This window comes from Cotesia typhae, unplaced genomic scaffold (genome assembly GCF_013202065.1).
Source record: "Cotesia typhae breed Kobodo isofemale line unplaced genomic scaffold, CoteBio_Ctyphae contig_48, whole genome shotgun sequence".
Lineage (NCBI taxonomy): Eukaryota > Metazoa > Arthropoda > Insecta > Hymenoptera > Braconidae > Cotesia > Cotesia typhae.
In genome coordinates, this window is record NW_027423756.1 from 10150629 (window position 1) to 10171267 (window position 20639).

The following is a 20639-nucleotide window of genomic DNA, read 5'->3' on the forward strand; positions in this document are numbered from 1 at the left end:
TTTCATATGCGCGCCATCTGCCTGTTTAAATTATAGCTTCTTTTATAGACAGAGCGCATGCGCGAATTAATAGAGAACGCAAGCGTACAGCGACAAGTATGAGAGATGCAACAACTAAACACACTTGAGAGAAGAAATCTGTCCACCATGCCTTCCCGCCCACTACCATATACGGCCTCCGCGTGGCTACGGACCGTGATATCCACAGTATACACACATTTACAAATACAACTTAAAACAAGATCGTGTGTGTACTTGCTGATGTGAAGGGTGAGAGCGAGATGACCAGAGCTACGTAGTATGGGAATGAAGAGGAAAAAAAAATATCATAATAAAAAAGGAAACTTAACTGGTGAGTTTGAGAGTGTGAAGCTAAATTTATGTGTGTGCTGCGAACTGGGATTCCTTTGCAACGATACCCAGCATAATGAGAAGACTTGTATTGTAGATATTATGCTCTTGCTCTGCACCAGTAACTGAAGAAGTAACTCTTAAACGACCTTCAAGAACTCTTTAAACTGCACACCACTATTATTTAATTACTTATAAATAAGCTTCGAGAAGTTGCTCGCTCTTAATATTTATTTATTTTTTATTTTTTAAAACTAACCGTGTAATTATTTTATATAAGGCGTTTATTGTTAATAAACAATCATTTTTTATTATATAAAGAATATTTCTTTATATATTTTACTAAAATTCGCCAAGTTGATAAGCAAGTAAATATTTGTAATTTAATTTATAAAATAAATATGCTTTGTCGAATATGTTATCTGTAAATGGTTTGTTTTTGTGTCATTAATTTTACGATTGACATTATAACTTTTTGGAGTAAATTTCAAATTTTATATTAAGTTCATGCTTATATTAAATAGGTACATCTGCTATGAGGTAGAAGTTAGCAGACACTTTTTTTATTTTTCTTTAAAAATAAACTAGGCATAGAAAATTATTTATAAAAATCTCATTTATAATTTTTCAGAGCTTCGAAAGATGAAATTTTTAAATAAAATTTTCTTGCTTAAAATTTACTTAAATTTTCACTTAAAAAATTAAAAAAAAAAATTGTCACACGTAAAAAACTTGAAAAAATATAAGTGCAATTTTTTATAAATATCTATTTAGTTGTAATTTAAAAAATTGTAAATTAAAAATACTTTTTTGTTAATCAGAACTTGCAGAATAAAGAAGAAATAAGCGACAGGATGGTGTAAACATATGAACATTATATCAATGTGTTGTAAATATAGGCTGATTGCATACGGTACAACACAATTTTAAAGTATATATGTCTCATGGTCGGTGAAGCGTAACATGCCGGTACTACGGTTGTTAGAAAACGAACGCGAAACGTCCACGTAGAAGAGTATATGGCCGATGATGATGGTGATGATGATGATAGTATAATATATAGGATAGAGAATAGAAGAGGAAGCTCCCGCCTTTGGATGACCCAAATCTATACCGACACACGATGTTTCGTTTCCTCCTACATAACATCTTGCAGACTCCACCTGTAGTAACATTACGTTCAGTTTTATGCGTGTAGGAGAAACATCTCAAAAGATAACGCGAAAGTACTTTATTTCATAAATTTAGACCACTGGTATTATTATTATTATTATTATTATTATTATTATTATTATTATATACATGCATAAAAAATGTAGGATGTCGGTGATAGAATTGCATAAGCCGTAAAATCTAGGCATAACATATTTATTTGGGTTTTTTAATAAAAATCTTTTACCTACACAGAAAAAAAAATTTACTTGAATCAAGTGAATAATTTTGAAGAATTTCATCTTCTTGATTTGAGTAGAAAAATTTTTCTTGGTTTAAGCAAATTTAATTTCATTCAAGAATTTTTCATTTTAATTGAAGACAATTAAATTGCAAGAATTGATGTACAAATTTAAATATGTCTATGAGTATCTTAAAATAAAAAAAAAATCCCGTAAAATCTAGGGTAAATTGTAAGTATCTGATCCAATTATAATTTTACATTTTGGATGAACGTCAACACAGGAATATAAAAATTAAAAAAAAAAATTATGACAATTGATATCCGTGTAAATTTTCTTATGTAGCCTTTATAACACCATAAAGGTGGTCGCGTTTATCTACGAGAAGAAGATGATGTCATAACAACTACTACTTTTCATATCGCTATATAATATGCCGTTAAATATTTTTGTAAGTAACTATGGAATTTATTATTAATATTACATCAACGCAATGCGCTTTTAGCTATAAGTACTTTTCTTTCTGCATAATAAATTATTCTTATGTCCTAGAGCTGAAGTTGAAATAAAAATAAGAAAACAAGAAAAAGAAGAAGAATTCCTAAGATGATTATAATAAAAATAATAATAATAATAACAAGTATTATTTTTATGATTATTGTAATGGTGATGAAGAAGAAAAAGCAAAAGGATGATTTGTCAGAACAGGTAGAACTCATTGGGCCGACGCCCGTAAGTTTTTCTTGTGGAGAATAAAATCTAAATGCCAGAGTCCTTGATTATTCTTGAATACATTACTTAACGCACTGTTGTGTAGTACCTCATCATAATCACAGTGTGATATGTTTCAACATGTATTATTCATAAAGTCAACCTACTCATAAATATATACCAATATATATTTATGTACATACGAATATAGCTTTGTACTTATGTTGTATAGAAATGCAACAAATGTTTAATACACAATTTTGTTAAAACCCGTCTACATCTGAGGGTGCACAAATAAGTACAATCAGCATCTATTAGCGTATCAACGAGTATATATGTATGTATGGAACTGATCTAACAATCGGAGACTAAGACAACGTCAAGTCGGTCAACAAGCTATGGAATTTGCCATTTTTACATCTAATGCACACTCAATTAAATTACATTGAGAATAAATTTATGTATATATGTATAAATACATATTAGCTGTACAATTACCATGAGGAATAACAACGTATGGAGAAGAAAAAAATATTAAGTAATTTTACGGATTATATCAATCGCTGAATATTGATGGTCAGTCGAGTTAAATCACCGGAAAGCAATTGTAACCATATAATAATTTAAGAACTGTCTGAGTGAATGATTTAAATGATGTTTTATGTTGTAGAGAGCGAAAGGAAAATGAATTACTCGATTTCCAGATTCGGTGGCATATTTATCGTGATACTTAAATTGGAATTGATGCTGTGTATCAAAGCAATGCTTTGGAAGACTAACTCCACTCGGCATCAGCAATCTAGTCAAGATTTTACCTTTTACAGCTATTGAAAACTCAATATAATAAGAGCTTACGAGATATGCGTGGGCACTTGCCGTAGTCGTAAAGAGTTCCCAATGTAGTTAGGTATCTACGTCGTTTATTTTTTTTTTATTTTATCAAATGAGTATTATCCTGAGAAATCTGTCTAAACTGTTAACTGTGTACTATTTGTTCCCGAGGAACTTTTTGAGAAATGACAATTTTCCGTTATGGTAAAGTGTTTATGCATACTTTGCTAAGATAAGATTCATTAAAAGACGTGTTTTCTACATATCTATCTACTGTTGTAAGTAGCAGTATGTAATGCTTACAAGCAAGTACCTTAATGTAACATCCGGCCAATCCAGTTTTACTTAACATCTTGATGTTCATGATTCTTATGTCTCTGTACATGGTATGACCTCAATGACTTTGCTCTATCGCGTTAATTTTATTATTAAATATTACCGTTTATATTCATATTACACATCCCGTATCTTTACATATATATATTACAAACTTATCATTATTTTAGTTTTATTTCATCATTTTGAGTAATCGACCGCGACTAACATTTCTTATTTAAAAAAAAAAAAAAAAAAAAAAAAAAAAAAAGTTAATCATCACAAATGACAGAGATGAATGATTAATGTATAAATGATTCATTTTATCAATGCATATTTATCCACAATTAAGAATAAATAAAATAAATGATAGATTACAAGAGTAAAAAAAAAAATATCAATTTAAATTTTTAATATAAAATTTAAATATTATCTTTTGATTAGCATTTTAAGCTGCAGTTCATTTTAATGCACGTATTTATGTCTCAGCACTTATATTATCTTATTCTTAGTCGTGAAGAGAAAAGTGATATACTATTAAACATTTTCCTCTAAACAACGACTCATAAAATAATAATTATGCAATACTATCTTTATTTCTTTATTTCTACCGTCATCACCAGAAAGATATTATGAATAATGGTTGGTTGAGATCACCGACCGCATCATCCCTTGCATTACTGTCATCATCTTACAATTTATGGATTACCATACGGAAAATGAATAATCAGACAATTATTATTTTAAACCGTAACAATAATCATGTTAGATTTTGCATATCCATTCCATTGAATTAAAAATTGCTGATTATTTTTCTTTCCACATTTCATGCGCAATTAAATGCCAACGTCAAACCTAGTCTTGGTATTCATACATTTATTTATAGTAATTAAAAACTTATATTATGTAAAAATAAAATAATATCTAATCAAGTATGACAATTAAATCGAAGGAGAGACTGTTATTCTCCATAAAGATTCGATAGATTATCAAATCCTTTAGATAGTGTCATAAAATAATCCCGAGAGATAACTTTCGCTAATTATTACCGGAAACAATTCAGTTATTTAATATATTACCCTTGTATATAACTAAATATGTAACCAAGCATTTAAAAGTAATAAATGTCAAGAATTGGCGCCAGATAAATATTATTAGTGCTGATGATAATAAATAAAATCGGTAGCAAATTTCATTAGAATATTCTGACATGATTAGAATATCATGTACGCAATAAAACGTCGTAGTTGTTGTGGTTCAGGCTTCTGGCTTTACCTTGGGTGTCTTCGATGATCATAACATTATATTATAAGAATAAAAAGAGTATGTATATATATATATATATATATATATATATATATATATATATATATATATATATATATATATATATATATATATATGTAAGTAAGTAAGTACATGTATTGTAATATAGCTTCGCTCTAAATCGCACGTATAATAAGCGTGTGTATATTACTTATATGATATATAATTCGCATTGATGTAGAGAATATAGTTTAGTTTAGTTCAGTAGATGCATGTGGGCATCGATTGAGCCTGGTTGATCCTTGAGAACCGCCTCGGTAATATCCCACGGGCGTTACCTTCTATGCCCCGTTCGGCGCCTACACACATATTGGTTAATGTGAAGTTACGTTGACGTCACATTCTATGACCGTAGATGGCTGGCAGTAAAACCACGTGGGCGCGACTACACCAGGCATAAGTTATAAATTATATGCCTATTTTCCTAAACGACACTCTCTTTTACTTTCACAGTACTTGTTATTGTACACACACATATATACAATATAAATAATAATAATAACAATAATATATATATATATATATATATATATATATATATATATATATATATATATATATATATATATAATCTCGAAACGAAGTAAAGACATTTCCTTAGAACTCCGATCGTATCTGATTGAGCCGCGTGGGTGCTTGACAGTCACTTTAGCTACAGATTCTTCACTTACAACTTTCAATTTCCGTACTGTACTTTAATATAAGATATAATACGTGTAATTAATACTTAAATCTTTATAATTTTATGGTAGAAAATGTTAAAAAAAAAAAAAAAAACAAACATTTACGCAGTAATTACAATTTTATAAGTAATGAAAAATATTATTTCATTTGAATTTAAAATAAACTATTTATAAAAATTTTTTATTGAATTTTTTTATTTTATTATTTTAATAAAACTTATTATTATTTTGAGAATTTCTAAAAGGGGATTAAAAAAGGATTACTCGAATACGCTAAAAAGGGATTACTCGAATACCTAAGACTAGGCAATAAAAATCAAACATCCAGGCTGGCTGCAAACAACCTGGGAACGTCATGGGCAATCGTGACATCATTTCAACGTGGATCCATTTGCCAACTCGAGAAGGGATGCTAACTGAAGACAGGAGTTGCAGAGGCGCGCGCAACTACCCTCACTACCCTCTGGGACTCTCCCACCCCCAAAGGCATGAACTCTCAACCGAGGGAGTCGAAAACCAAGGAACTGGAGGACACTTATCAAGAAGCAAGACTGTAGTCCGTCACGCGAAATTTTACTTTTCCTGAAATTATTGTCGGTACTGGTATTTTGTAAACCATTAAATAATAAACGATAGATTTGCACGCAATGCAAATCTAAATTAAACTAAAATAATCTGAGTGTTTTAAATTCATTTTATATATATAATTTATATTTAATTATTCAAATTTAAATTTATTCTCCCGCCTTAATCTATTTACTGCGAGTTGAACGCCCTACCGCGTTCCAACGGGCGAATTAAAAGAATTCCATAAATTTACTATAGCCAATTTGGGGCTATACAACAATATTATTCAGATATCTATATCCACCGCCGCCAAGTCGTTTCCGTGGTCTTGATGCTTTACTGACTCCCACTTCTAAAGTGAAACGGTTAAGGAAAAATAATGAAAGTAAGATAAATTTTTTTTTTTAAATAATTTGCACAGTTTCATGATGAGAATTGCCAAATTTATAAATGCCCACATAAAAAAATCGCTAATAAATCTGTTAAACAAATGGAACAATGTTATCGCGATGAAATTATGTAAACAATAAATAATAATTTGTAGACTACTGTGTTAATGGGTGTCTAGATATTGTTGTTTAAATTATAGTAATAAATGAAATGAATAAATAAATAATAATGTGGATAATTGTAAAATTATTTCATGGTTTGTGACAAATTCTTTGGCACTGCTATCAATTGCTATTTGTTAAAATGAACAGTGCACAGCGTCTTTATCATTATGCTTAAGCATTATTTAAAAAGGATACTTAAATCAACTTTAGGCGGAGTGGTAAATCCAAATGATTTGGCAACTTGGCCGACATCCAGTGTTTCTACGTCGAATATTTGTTTAAGATGATGTGAATCGTAAGCTCTAAGATACGATTTAAATGCTTCTTTCGCCGAAGAATTCAGATGATAATTTTTTGCTATTATTTGTTCCAACTGAAATAGAAATAAAATTATTATTATTATTACTATTAAATAAAATTATTATTCCCTAGTAAATAAATAATAAAGTGTAATTTAATTTTTTCAATTTTTAAACGAGTCAAGTGTGAAAGTGTAAATCTTTTTCTATTAAATTAAAAGCAAAGTGCAATTTAATGTTAATTTTTTAATCTTTAATTTCAAATTTAAATAAAAACTGAATCAAGTAATTAATTTTGAAGAATTTCATCTTCTTGATTGGAGTAGAAAAATTCTTAAACTAAAAAATTTTTCTTGAATTAAGTAAATTTTACTTAATTCAAGAATTTTTTGTCTTGATTCAAATTAATTTTTTTTTTTTCAGTATACTATTATTATTTTTGTAACCTTATGGTCATCAGGGGACATAATCCTACGATTAAATAATTTTTTTTCTACTATTGATTTTACTATTATTAAAATAATACATCTAAGTGCATTCTGTACAAATTTAATATAAACATTATGGTTGTTAGGGACCATAGTCCTAAAACCAAAAATAAAAGCATTACATTACATTATTCAACAGAATTGTTGGTATTCCTATAAATGAATTCAGTAGATGATGAATCTCAACACGGAAGTAATTCGAAATCCAAATGCGTACACACTATGCGGTTGCTCTTTTACAGCTATCAAGTCGTTAAGTTACACGGTTGAAATATAAATCAGACAAAACTGTTATCACTATACAATAATTCTTCTCATAAGTAGGTAAAAAGATAATGATACTGTAATATTTACATTAATAAATTTTCCACGGCGCAACACTCAATTCAATAACACTTAATGATTATAAAAAAATTAATGAATAGTTATTGAGACTAAACTAGATTTATCAAGTGTTTTAATCGGTTACAATGTTACTAATTTATTCACGAATTACCATTCATACATTCTCACGTAGGCTGTTACATCCTTGAGATAATCTCGATAATAATAGCAGAAATAATTTGTTTTTTTATCTACATAAACAAAAATAAATAAATTTATTATGCTAAAAATATTCAGCAGTTTAAATTTTAAAGCAATATGTATCCTACTCTCTTAAACTATTAAATAGAAAATTTTCACGCAAGAAAATCGCAAAACTTTCTAAATCATATTATCAATATAAATATTAACCATTAACCGCGTCATTGAAATTTATATGTTTATCATTAAAATTAAATAAAAACTTTGTACAAAGTAATAGTTTCATAAAAACAAATTATTATTATTGTTTTACTGATGGATAATAACTATTACAATTACTATGATAATTATTGCAATTATTTATGTCACTAGTGGCAATTTAAAATCTGTCAAAAACAATTATTTTAAATAACCCGAATTCTGAATTAATATACTTAATATATTTTAACATTGAATAATTATATAGGTAGTTGTAGTTTTAAATTAAGAATTTTTAGACAGCAGACATTAATTTGACTACAAATTGATTACTTAAAACCTTAAAATATATTTATAATATTGACTGAAGCTATTAGATGGTAAAATTCCATACAAAAATAAATAAATGTGACAAGCAGCAAGACGGATAAGAATAAAAATAAGAATAAGAAAGAGGCGACAGAAGAAATGGGATTAACAGTTAGGCAAGTACCCTGACAAAGTTGACCGGGATATTTGTGAGATATATGTCGTGAAAACGCATAAATATTCTTAGCTATCTCGGCTTAGATTAGCATCAGTTGTGCAGCATATCGCGCAATTCATAAATTGGCCTTTCGCCGAGAGCGACTAAACAAAAAAAAAAAAAAAAAAAAAAAAAAAAAATATAAAAAACAAAAAATAAAATAAAATAAAGGGAGGTAGATCCAGTGGAACCGGTAGCTTGCGGGTACCAATTTCATTGTATTGGTAAATGTACATTCTCGCGTACTACCACAAAGATTAACGCATACATAATCAATATAGATAGCGAAGTATGTGTTGGTTAAAAAATAAGAAATCGAAGGAACGAGAAGTGGATCATGAACGGATCTTCATGTGCGATCACCGAGGCAATATAATCCGATCCTCCGGCTAAGGCTCAGATCAGACTTAACTCGACTTTACTTCATTCGTATCGTCTTCATACGTCGGACGCATCATGCGTGTTGATTCTAGAGTGAATCTGGTGCATTAAGTCCAGTAGTGGGAGTTTTACTCTTTCTTTCTATCTTTCTTCTTTCTTTACTCTGACTCTGATAGTTATATTATCCAGTGCATAGGTACTGTACAGTGAATCATTGGGCATACCATGTGGGCGCCATACTCTCGTCGAATCTTCTCAAATTCTCATTCTTCATTTCTTATCTTCACTTATTTAACCCATCTCATTTACTATAACGCTTAGCTGGTTAAAATTCAAGATAACATAAGATTTACTTGTTCTCATTTTATCTAAATCGATAGCACATAAAAAATAATAGAGTTGACTTGTATTGCATGTGTATAAATTTCAGCACTTGATCGTTGAATCATTACTACATCAGTAGTGAGATCTATCTGTCCGTCGTGATTGCTTTTGGCATTATATACTGAGTTTAAATATATGATGGTATGTTTTGATTGCATTAAAGATTATTCACTCTGGTATAATGATCTTCACAATGATATGCAACATGATAGTTTTTATCTATCTAGTAATCGATACTGTTCTCATTAGTAATGGACTACTGTATAAAGTATTACTGCTACTTATCAACATTGTTTTATTATTTATCTTTTTTTTATTTTTTAAATTTATTTCATTTAAAGATTTACGATTACATTATATTTATACTAATTTAAACATACTGTACAAATAAATCTTTTATCAACATGTGGATTAAATTTCACCGCAATGTTTGACTTGATTTTTTGGTCCCACATGTTCCCAATTCTATTCAATGCAAGGCGAGTATAAGAAAAAATATAAAAATAGTTTAAATTGATTACTGTAATAACACGTGCCTTTTAAGACTCCTTTTAATTCAGTAGTACTTATTTAAGTTAACTTACGTATTATACAATCCACGTGCCACCAGAAACTCCAGCTATAAGTGCATATGAACTTGTGCAAATGAAAGAATCGATTCACTCATTACTTAGTTACTCTCCCTTTAAACCGTAATTAACGCATCCTCGTGGCTGCTGCTATCAATTAGACACCACTGGCTAATAAGGTCAACTAACTCTTCGTTGGCAATGAATTTATTTGTTCATTTGTATATATACTTCATGTATTAAATAATCTCACTCATTAAACAGCATCAACATTTTTACATTTACTCTTTTTTGCATTTTAAAAATTTCTTTAATTATTTAATTAAAATTTTACACATTTCCATAAATGTAAAATTTTTACAGCATTGTTAACTTGCAAAAGTCAAGTCATTACGTCTCTCGTTCATCACTATTAATTTTATTACTTCATCAAACCATATACGCCGTACAAAAATACAATTGCATCATTAAGATAAAGTATTATCAGAAACTGTTCATCTTGAAACATTTCCGTAGAATGGAAATAAACACGTGGTTATTACTATTCAAAAAGAAAACAAGTATACGGTATGTATATGTATACTATCAATCCATTACATGTGAATATATAATTACAATAATAATATATGTGATATCGAAACTGGAAATAAACAATCTGTTTGTTCTCTTTTATCTTAACTGGCAGTAGAAATTCAAGAAAGTACCGGAGTAATAGCGGAAACAAGTATATAATAACCAAATTGAAGATACAGTTCAAAGTAATAAATATATATTTTATCTGTAATTTTTATATTATTTTTCAACGGACTACTTATCTAATAAATTTATCTATATTTGAATTCTAAATGACTTTGAGTTTATATATTTACTGAAACTGAATTCAAGGATTGCGACAAACTGTCACATTAGATTAGACATTATTAAAGTTTATGTTTATTATCCAGCTGCTGCTGTTGCATTAACGAGCTTCCTGAGTAATGCAAAGAATTTAGATATATAAAGTAAGACACATGTGAATATATAAGTACACTCTATTCGCGTTGATTTCAAGGATAAATACTTAGCTCGACGCAGTTTCTTAACATTTTTTATTTTATTTGTTTAAGTGTGTATTATGAATTAGTGATCAAGGGAATGCGTAGTATTGAGCTATTGTCTTGTCCATTTAGTATTGCCTGACAATGACGAATGCCTAATTGAATATATTGATTACTCAATTAAATAGGTATATGAAGAAATTTTTAATACCAATTAATTTATCTCATGTTGAGTGCTTAAAAAATAAGTTATTGTTGTGTGCAAATAACTATAACTTTACTTAGAGTATAATAAATAAAATGGATAGATTCATTATTTTAAAAATATATGGGCTAAAATAATTATTATATTGCAACAAGAATCGTTATACTTGTGACTCAAGTAATAACGCGTTGGCGGGCTTGGTATGATTTACTGCGCTTGTTAATAAATTATCTGTGCACTTAGTATTCATAGACACGCATTTGTGTTTCGAATATAAAGTAAGTAATAATTTAATTATTTAAATAATAATAATAATAATAATAGTAAAATTATAATTATCACTTACTTGGAGCTGGATATTTGCGATTTTATTCCACGAGAAATCGAATTCGTTTACGGTGACACGGGCCTTTTTGAGGTAACGAAGAAAGCCAAGTTCTTCGGGACGAAGAATTAAGAGAGCACGACCACTGCTGCCTTCACCACGCGCTGTACGACCAACTCGATGGATATATTCCTAGAATTATTAATAATTTATTAATATTAAAATTTTTTTACACGGTCAGTTAAATTTTATTGTTGAATAAATTACCTTAGGATCATCTGGAGGATCGTACTGAACGATCCAATCGACTGCAGGAATATCAAGACCTCTTGCGGCAACGTCAGTACATAAAAGGATTCCTTCCGATGCATTACTGAATTGATAAAACGTAGCCGTACGTTTCGTTTGCTTTTGTTTTCCGTGAATACACATTACGGGTAAATCAATATAGTTTAATAATTCATTGTGAAATTTAACCGACATACAAGAGCTAAAAAAGACCATTATTTTTTTCGTGCGATTTTTTTTCAGGAATGTAAATAGCAAAAGAAATCTTCTTTCACTGGGACATAAAACGTAACCTTGCTCTAAACCATCAACAGTCGCCTGATCTTTGTCATCGTCGACACCAATATATATCGGTTCTTTTTTTAATGCCAAGGCTGTTAGTGCCTCTGTTTTTTTCGTTTGAGTTGCGCTGAATAACATTGTTTGTCTTCTTTCTGTAACGATTAATTTAAATTTAAATATTTTGTAAATAAAAAACATACGATTAATAAATTTTATGATAAACTTGCGATTTTTTTGGCAAAAATCAACTTACTTGGCAATAAATTGATAATTTGTCTGAGATCTTCCTCAAAACCAATATCAAGAATACGATCAGCTTCATCAATAACAAGACACTGCAGGTTTTTATAAAGAAAATCAGGAGTGTTTTGAAGATGATCTATCAATCTACCGGGCGTAACTACCAAAATATTTATCCCTTTAGAAAGTTTTTGCGCTTCGGCTTGTCTACTAGTACCACCCATCAGCAAACCATAAGTATGGTGATGATACTTCATCAATTCTTTCAGAACTTCAAATGTTTGCATTGCCAGCTCACGCGTCGGCGAAATAATAATGCATCCAGTGCCTAAATTAATAAAAATAATTAATACAAATGACTCCTGACTACCATGATAATTTAAAAGCTACACAAACCTCTTCGTGGCATGAATTGTAATTTATATATAAGTTCAACTGCGGGAACAAGAAATGCCAAAGTTTTTCCAGAGCCAGTTTTAGCAGCACCGACAAGATCGCGACCTTCAAGCAATGGAGGGATCGCTTTAGCTTGGATTTCTGTCATATTTTCAAAGCCCATATGTTTTATAGCTCTCAGAGTATTTTCACAAACTTTATCTTTTAGGGAATCAAATGATCTGTCCATTGATACTTCGAAACCAACTGAAGAACCAGGTACTATAATTTGAGGAATAAATAAATAAGCTAATTTCTTTTCATACAATTACTAATTAAAAAAAAAAAAATCTAATAACTTACAGTTCGTTGTTACCTGCTCATCACCATCTTTTTCTTCATTACTTTCATCTCCTTCATCATTATTATGATTTTTTGAATTCGGATCATCATCATTTGTCTGATTGTCTTCATTATCACTACTATTTTCGTTGTCACTACAATTGTCATTATGAATGTCATCATCACGATCTTTTGGACCAGAATTGTTACCGTTTGTAACTTTAATTAGTTTTTTCTGTTTACTTGAAACTTCAACTGGCGCATCATCGTTTGTTTCATCATTATTTTTCTTCATCTTCTTTTTTTCTGCAACGAATGTGAATTATTAAAAAAATGTCAATGAATGTTACAAAAAATTTTTAATTAAATAATAAATTTTTAAATAAAAATCTAATAAAGTAAAAATTGATATTTGATTAACGTAGAAATCGCTTACGTCGTCTTGAACATTTTTTTATAACCTACAATGAAAGCCATGTGGTAATGATAAGTAAATAAAGATTCTTACTTTTAACGGAAATTTCTTCAGACATTGGCCTTTTTTCAGCAACACTGACTTGTTTTTTCTTTTCACCATTCATTTCTGCAAAATAACAAATAATATTAATAAAAAAATTCCAACAATTGGAGAAAAGTAATCAACAATTATCTCACCTTTAAGCCTTAACTTATTTTTTTCCAATGCTTCTTTTCTAAATTTAATTTTTTTATTCATTTTTCGTTTCAAAATTTTTTCTGAAGTAGACATGATTGCGATTTTTTAAAACTCAAATTACTTTAACAATTAAAAAGAATAATACAAGACAATGAGTAAAACAAAATTCATACGCACGTGTTGAATATGAACAGAAAATTAAATTAATGTACTCGGGTTAATATACGGCATTTCTATGACAGAAACTGTTGAGTGCTTGCCCTAAGGTTGCAATTTCGTGCGACTCCTGACGCTTGTTTTTAGCGTCAGGTTGTGGTCACGTGGTATTCATTCGACCAATCACGTTACAAATATATTTCATCTCAATTTTATTTGACTGGAAATTTGAATAGCGCGCGCCTTAATTTTGACCAATAAGAAATCAGGTCCCATTTTTTTGCGAGTTTCGACTATTCACTAACTTCACTCAAAAAATGCTTCTAAAAATTTTCATTTGTAATTTTTATTAATTTTCACATGTAAAACTTTTTAATTAATTTTTTTTTTTTTATATTTTAACTGTTATAAAATTCTAAAAAAATTTTTAACATCTGTCAACTTCAGTGTTATTTATTTTTTTTACAAAAATAATTACTATCAAGAATTATAATACTGTAAGTTTATTTACAGCATAAAAAATAAACAGTAGAAGAAAAGAAGCAAAATAACTTATTGAAGTAAAAATAAAATAAAAAATGTAATTGTTTATATTTTTAATCATATTATCTATTATTGAAGAAAAAGAGGCGTGATTGTAGATAAAAGTTATCGAATCACGTCGGAAGTGTATAACTGTATGTGTAAATATATATATATATATATATATATATATATATATATATATATATATATATATATATATATATATATATATATATATATACAAACCTAAACAACGAAGAAGTTTATGAGTTGTCAAATACCGTACTCGTGTCATACTCATAATTTTCAGCTCGTTCTATTTTCTAAAACATAATTAATAAATTTGTTAAAACATTATGGAATCTTACGAGAGTGTACTTTTAGTTAAATCTGAAGTCTCTGTGTATAAAATTCCTCCAAGGGCATCCAATCGAGGTCACAGGTAAGAATATTATGCTGATAATTTATTTAAGTAGTGATTTAATACTTGTGTAATTTAAAATCCATAACTTTGATGACACATCAATAATTAGTTGACAGTTAGTTGATGACAGTCGTACAGAAATATAAACTAACTGCGGATAATTTTATAAATTGTAGAGCTGCAGATTGGAATCTTCAAGAACCGTCATGGACAGGGAGGATGCGTTTAGTATCTCAAGGTGACTCGATAACGATAAAATTAGAGGATAAAATGACTGGAGAGTTGTTTGCTAAGTGTCCTATTGATACGTATCCTGGCGCAGCTGTTGAGCCAGTGACTGATTCGTCACGGTACTTTGTGCTGAAAATTCAAGATGACAATGGACGAGCAGCTTTCATTGGTGCGGGATTTTTAGATAGATCTGACAGCTTTGATCTAAACGTAGCCCTACAAGATCACTTCAAGTGGTTAAAAAATCGCGAACAAATTGAGAAAGAAAAAGATCAGCCTAAGCCTGAGCTGGATCTCAGGTTTAAGGAAGGAGAGACGATTAAAATAAATATGAAAATCACTGTAAGCTTTCTTTACTATTTTTCTTGATAATTTATTATTTTTTCTAAAAAAAAAAATTATATCACAAATTAACTTTTATCAATTTAAAAACAGAAAAAAGATGGTAGTGAAGCTTCATCAAAATCAAAACGTCCTCAAGTAGGACTAGGTCTTCCACCGCCTCCAGGAGGTGTCAAAATAGCACCACCTCCTCCAAAAACCCCGACTTCCTCGCCAGCTCACAAACCAGCTGGTAATCCGCAACAAGGTTCTGAATGGGGTGAGTTCGCTAGTGCTTCACAGCAACAACAACAACAAAAACAACAGCAACAGCCTCCAGCTGCATCTCCAGGTTCCGCTTCCAATGCCAGTTGGGTACAATTTTAATAATCTGGTTGTACACTAACCTAACAAATAAAACATCGTAACTAATGACTAAACGAAAATATAAAAACATTGCAAATATTATCTAACGCTTACAAATACACTTGTGTTTGTATATAAGTAGAATTATCCAATACATTAGCAGGGGAATTACAATTTACGATTTATAATTTTTCTTTCTGGATTGGGTACAGCTTGACGACAAACTTGCATAGTTTGAATTTAATTATTAATTAATTTTACCACTTAGGTAGTTAACTAATTAATTATTCCTATGATTTTTTTTTTTACTATTATTGTTAGTATAACAATAATTATTTACGTCCGTATTATGCATTTTTGTTAAAAGTTATCAGTATTAGTTTTAATGAATGTTTAGCGTGACGGTAAAATATTGATTGCATTAGTTTTAATTATTTTACGTTCGAATTTTTAATAGTTACGTTATTAAGTAATGAGACATGCATGCATGTGAGTCTATTATTTTACCGGTGAAAATTAAATAATAATTGTTATTATTATTTTTTTGAATTTATGTACCCAGTTTGATTGCTGTGAAATAATTTATGTGTAATAACGATAAATTTTTTCTCATTGCACAAATTTACAATTCAAGTTAGTTTATAAGAAATTTTTCTTTATTTTATTTCTATTAATTGCAAGAATTTTTTTAACGAAAAATTTAAATGGTTATGGCTAATGAACAAAAAATATAATTTGGAAGTTTTTATTTTTATTTTACTTTCGATTGAGGCAAAAATAAGATCACGGCGTTGATGTTAGAATTGATACACAGTTTAGGGCCTCTGTTGCCACTGGCATTTGTACATAAATAAAAAATTAGAAGCAGGATTTAGCTTCTAGAGAATAGCCTAATAGAAGAAAAAATACAAAGAACAGTTTAAATGAAAAAAAAAAAGTGTGAGCAATGTTAAACTTAAAGTCTTATTCGTTATCATAATTGTTATTGAACTTATTTTCAATATACAACGTAAAAAAAGTTTAAAAAAAAAATAAATAAAATATTAGATCCCTATAATACACTTTAAAACAGCGTATGCTTATGATTTGCATATAATGCAAAATATACTTGGATTTCTTTGTAAATATATGATGTAATATTTTATTGCACTTCAATTTATTTTATTATTATTATTATTTTTATTTTTAATATTATTATTAAAAGGTATATTGTTGATTATGAATAAAAAAATTCATGTTATCGACCAGAAGATAAATCTGCGTAGAAAAATCATGAATCATAATAATTTAATTTTTTAACTTTAATTACTGACCGCGAACAGCTACAAAAAAAAATACTTTCAATAAATTTATTTTAAAATATGTCAAGTGTGAAATTAAAAATATAAATATTTTTAATTATCCAAAAAAAAAAAAAATAATTTTTAAAATTTATTTTTACTGTTTAAGGAATCTTCAAAACAAAGTTATCGTGCAATTTATTAAAAAGAAGAAAAAAAAATAACTTCCACTATCATTAATAAATATGCCTATCAATTGAAAAAACGTTGATTCATTCCCATGTATATTATTTTTAAATAATAAAAAAAAAATATTTAGTTAAAATCATTCTATCATTTGTTATCATTATTATTTTTATCTTTTAATTATCATTACCTTGCTCTATTTTAAATTATCAACGCCACAAAAATATCTATTCATTAAAAAAGTAGGTGAAATAGCTTGGAAAAAAAAAGAGTTGTAAAATTAAATAGAAATATTTTTGTTAATTAAAATAAAAAAAAAAATATCCCCATATCGTAACACTATTTTTGAATCAATAAATTATTAGATCGTCACTAATGTTGACTTGTAGTTTAACAAACCGGGATAGCCAGTATTTTATGTATGTAAATAGATTAATCGATCTCGTTCGAAACCCTATTGGTAACAATGAAAATACATATTTAATTACTAAAAAAATGTTATCAGTAAAACAACGTGAACTATTAAATGTACATGACAAGTTGTACAAACAAAATATCTCTATATATATATATATATATATATATATATATATATATATATATATATATATATATATATATATATATATATATATATATATATATATATATATATATATATATATATATATATATATATATATTGTTTTATAGATATATATATATATATATATTGCGTAATAATAGATTATATATTCAGAAATGTATAAATAAATAATCAACTAAATACAAAATGTAAACTAATTGAAGTTTAAATAAATGGTGGTTTAGTCAGTGGATTAAAAAATAAAAAGTGTTGATTAATTTCTATCACATTCTATTGTACTGTATTTTTTGGTATCTTTTTTTTTTTTTTTTTTTCCACAGCATTGTTAGCATACTCAAATACATAAGTCCTTACTTGTTATATAAATAATACTTAGTTAACGAGTCATGGCTGTTCAAAAAACATTTTTAATTTCTATCACAATCATCATTGGGTAATTAAATTCCCAAACTTAATATCATTAGCTGATTGATTAATAATTTATTACTAAAGAGACAAAAAAAAATAATATTTATATAGTAATAACAACAAAATTAACAACGTTTATTGCGCGGTACGTTCAGGCGTAGACTACGCATTGATAATGTTCGATTAAAATTGCGCTGCATAGGTCGCTGGAGTTGATCACTGTTCAGTGTTATGTTATCATCGCACTCTATAGTACTTAGTACTACGAGGAGAACGCACAAGACCTGCAAAAATAATTTACACGGTTAAATAAAAAATCTTAGTTGTTAAAAAACAGTTTGAGTGAAATAATTTTTACCAAGCAAACAATTATAAGTAACGTATACACATGTATACTAGCAGTTGGTAGCGATTCAACTTCTTTGAGTGCTTCAGCAGCCTCCATGAGGTCGGGCTTTAATTCTAAAGCATGTCTTAAATGTACAGCTGCTTCTTGAAAATGTCCATATGCCTGAAAATGATAAAAATAAAGAATGAAAAAAAAAAAAAATCATTGCAAAGTTTGAATTTATTAAACTATATACCTAAAAAATTCTTATATATGTATAGATTTTACTAAAAATACCTTAAATATTTGCCCAAGTGTAAGATACTGTTCCCATGCATTACGATCTGGTGGCTGTAATTCTAATGATCGTCGTGCTAAGTACGTAGCGTCGTCCAAGTACTGTAAGACCATCAGTACCCTTGCCAAATTCAATAAAACTTCAGCATTATGCGGTGAAACAGCAAGAGCTCGTCTGAAACACTCAATTGATCGCTCAGCGTTCCCTTTTATACGCCAGAAATTACCGATTTGGTTGTACAATTGAACTGACTTTGGTTTCTAAAATCAATACAAAATAATTAATTCATGAAAGTATCAATCAGTTGACTAATTAATTAATTAATTAATTAATTGATAGTGAAAAAAAAATTACCTCTCGTTTAGCTTTTTTTAGCCGTCTTTCAAGCAAATCAATATCAACATCCTCAACTTTGGTGCTGCCCTTTTTAAACATGAGAGCTACATGTGGTTCTGGCACTAGCGGGTGCTTGTTACGATTAGCAATGCCAACAAGATTATCGTAGTACGTGTAATTGACTGGTTTTCCGCAATCCAATACAATGTCCTCGCACTGTTGACCAGCTGTACATACAATCTGTTGCTCTTGGGATGATGTTGATCCAGTAGAAGACGTCAGGGTGTTCGTTGAGTTTGGTGGATCCGTCATCGTATAGGACACGAATCGTCTGTACCAAATTTAAGGCTTTCATAATGGCTGCAATGACAACAGCAAGCCACACACAAACACTAACTACGGGCAAAAACAAATATACTACTATTAGAAATAAAATATTACTAATTAACATACATCATTCGGAAACAGTATCGTTATCCACTGAAATGTTTTTTTTTTTTTTTTTTTTTTAAATAAAATATTATTAAGCAAATGCAAGTCAATGTGAATACACAATAAAAATAAAACTCTGCTCAGCTAAAAAAAGCTCAAATATTTACTTGTAAAAGTATTTTTAAACAAGCATGCTATTTTATGATGTCATGTCACAACAGTGCTTGTGAATGAAATAATAACCAATTAACACATACTTGACAGATTAAAAATAAAAAAATTTACTGTCATGCAATAATAACAACAGTAATAAAAAAACAATATACCTGTCATTATTGCTCGTTATAAAATTATTCAATTCATTGCAATAAACTTGTAATTTTTCTTGATTGTCTGTTGAGGAACTTTTGCTCCAACCTTGCCCATTAGACGAACTTGCGGTTGAAGTAAGTATTTCAAAAATCGGATCATCCTCAGCGGGTGTTGCAAATTGAGTTGCCTTCACAACTCCATCAGTGTTGAGTCTCCAAGAAGTACGTGAATTAGACAACCGTACTTGAAATACCAGCAAGCAAATAGCGTAGCTGGCAATACGCCTGTCAGTCCACATCACACCTATTTTATAATTACAATTACTGTTTGTAACACTTATAAAGATATTTGATGTGTAATGTGTTGTTGTTTTTATTTTTATTTTTAAATTTTAATTCAATTTTTAGCTCTTTTTTGACGTAACCTTACCACCGACCTCAACACTAAATACTAATGGAGCCATTGAATGAAAACAACAAAGATGGAGATGACAACTGTTGCGATATTTCACCTGAAGACGGCTCTGCTGTTGTTTTTTGTATTTTTAATTTTCGCGCTCTTGATTACCTATTTGCGGTAAAGATGGTTGACGGATTAAC

The 20639-nt window shown here is 28.9% G+C and overlaps 3 protein-coding genes and 2 long non-coding RNA genes across 6 annotated transcripts; 3 read left to right on the forward strand and 2 right to left on the reverse strand.

Annotated features, from left to right (window-relative positions):
* The first annotated feature begins 154 nt into the window (after window positions 1–154).
* LOC141529284 (uncharacterized) lies at window positions 155–3876 on the forward strand. The gene is made up of 2 exons (XR_012479561.1): window positions 155–352; window positions 1173–3876. It is a non-coding gene; the product is annotated as an uncharacterized LOC141529284 (long non-coding RNA).
* Window positions 3877–5043: 1167 nt separating this feature from the next.
* On the forward strand, window positions 5044–6285 carry LOC141529285 (uncharacterized). The gene is made up of 2 exons (XR_012479562.1): window positions 5044–5737; window positions 5845–6285. It is a non-coding gene; the product is annotated as an uncharacterized LOC141529285 (long non-coding RNA).
* A 15-nt stretch (window positions 6286–6300) lies between these two features.
* On the reverse strand, window positions 6301–14038 carry Pit (probable ATP-dependent RNA helicase pitchoune). Of its 2 annotated transcripts, XM_074245772.1 has the most exons (9): window positions 13851–14038; window positions 13705–13779; window positions 13218–13502; window positions 12876–13136; window positions 12493–12807; window positions 11937–12391; window positions 11691–11861; window positions 6928–7105; window positions 6301–6530 (listed from the first exon to the last, which is right to left on the reverse strand). In XM_074245772.1, the coding sequence occupies exons 1-9, from the start codon at window positions 13942–13944 to the stop codon at window positions 6448–6450; spliced, it is 1917 nt and encodes a 638-aa protein (XP_074101873.1). In that variant the 5' UTR covers window positions 13945–14038; the 3' UTR covers window positions 6301–6447. The 2 variants fall into 2 exon arrangements, with proteins under 2 accessions (XP_074101873.1, XP_074101874.1); XM_074245773.1 differs by lacking the exon at window positions 13851–14038 and having other exon boundaries at window positions 13218–13501.
* A 758-nt stretch (window positions 14039–14796) lies between these two features.
* Window positions 14797–17664, forward strand: LOC141529292 (NECAP-like protein CG9132). Its single transcript, XM_074245795.1, has 4 exons — window positions 14797–14974; window positions 15133–15529; window positions 15623–15883; window positions 17324–17664. Exons 1-4 carry the CDS (start codon window positions 14889–14891, stop codon window positions 17357–17359), a joined length of 780 nt encoding a protein of 259 aa, XP_074101896.1. The 5' UTR covers window positions 14797–14888; the 3' UTR covers window positions 17360–17664.
* A 515-nt stretch (window positions 17665–18179) lies between these two features.
* Window positions 18180–20502, reverse strand: LOC141529664 (uncharacterized). The gene is made up of 5 exons (XM_074246313.1): window positions 20055–20502; window positions 19315–19627; window positions 18960–19220; window positions 18693–18845; window positions 18180–18618 (listed from the first exon to the last, which is right to left on the reverse strand). The coding sequence occupies exons 1-5, from the start codon at window positions 20336–20338 to the stop codon at window positions 18460–18462; spliced, it is 1170 nt and encodes a 389-aa protein (XP_074102414.1). The 5' UTR covers window positions 20339–20502; the 3' UTR covers window positions 18180–18459.
* Window positions 20503–20639: the final 137 nt, after the last annotated feature.

What these genes read in the sequence shown, in the direction of transcription:
- Pit (XM_074245772.1), bottom strand. Translation starts at nt 13,944, where the DNA reads ATGTCTACTTCAGAAAAAATTTTGAAACGAAAAATGAATAAAAAAATT. An exon ending in TGAAGAAATTTCCGTTAAAA is followed by an intron (nt 13,503 to 13,704) that starts GTAAGAATCTTT and finishes CATTCGTTGCAG; the next exon opens with AAAAAAAGAAGATGAAGAAA. An exon ending in ACAATTCATGCCACGAAGAG is followed by an intron (nt 12,808 to 12,875) that starts GTTTGTGTAGCT and finishes TTATTAATTTAG; the next exon opens with GCACTGGATGCATTATTATT.
- LOC141529664 (XM_074246313.1), bottom strand. Translation starts at nt 20,338, where the DNA reads ATGTGGACTGACAGGCGTATTGCCAGCTACGCTATTTGCTTGCTGGTA. An exon ending in ATAACGAGCAATAATGACAG is followed by an intron (nt 19,628 to 20,054) that starts GTATATTGTTTT and finishes AATTTGGTACAG; the next exon opens with ACGATTCGTGTCCTATACGA. An exon ending in TAAAAAAAGCTAAACGAGAG is followed by an intron (nt 19,221 to 19,314) that starts GTAATTTTTTTT and finishes TATTGATTTTAG; the next exon opens with AAACCAAAGTCAGTTCAATT.
- LOC141529292 (XM_074245795.1), top strand. Translation starts at nt 14,889, where the DNA reads ATGGAATCTTACGAGAGTGTACTTTTAGTTAAATCTGAAGTCTCTGTG. An exon ending in GCATCCAATCGAGGTCACAG is followed by an intron (nt 14,975 to 15,132) that starts GTAAGAATATTA and finishes TATAAATTGTAG; the next exon opens with AGCTGCAGATTGGAATCTTC. An exon ending in CCGCTTCCAATGCCAGTTGG is followed by an intron (nt 15,884 to 17,323) that starts GTACAATTTTAA and finishes TTACTGTTTAAG; the next exon opens with GAATCTTCAAAACAAAGTTA.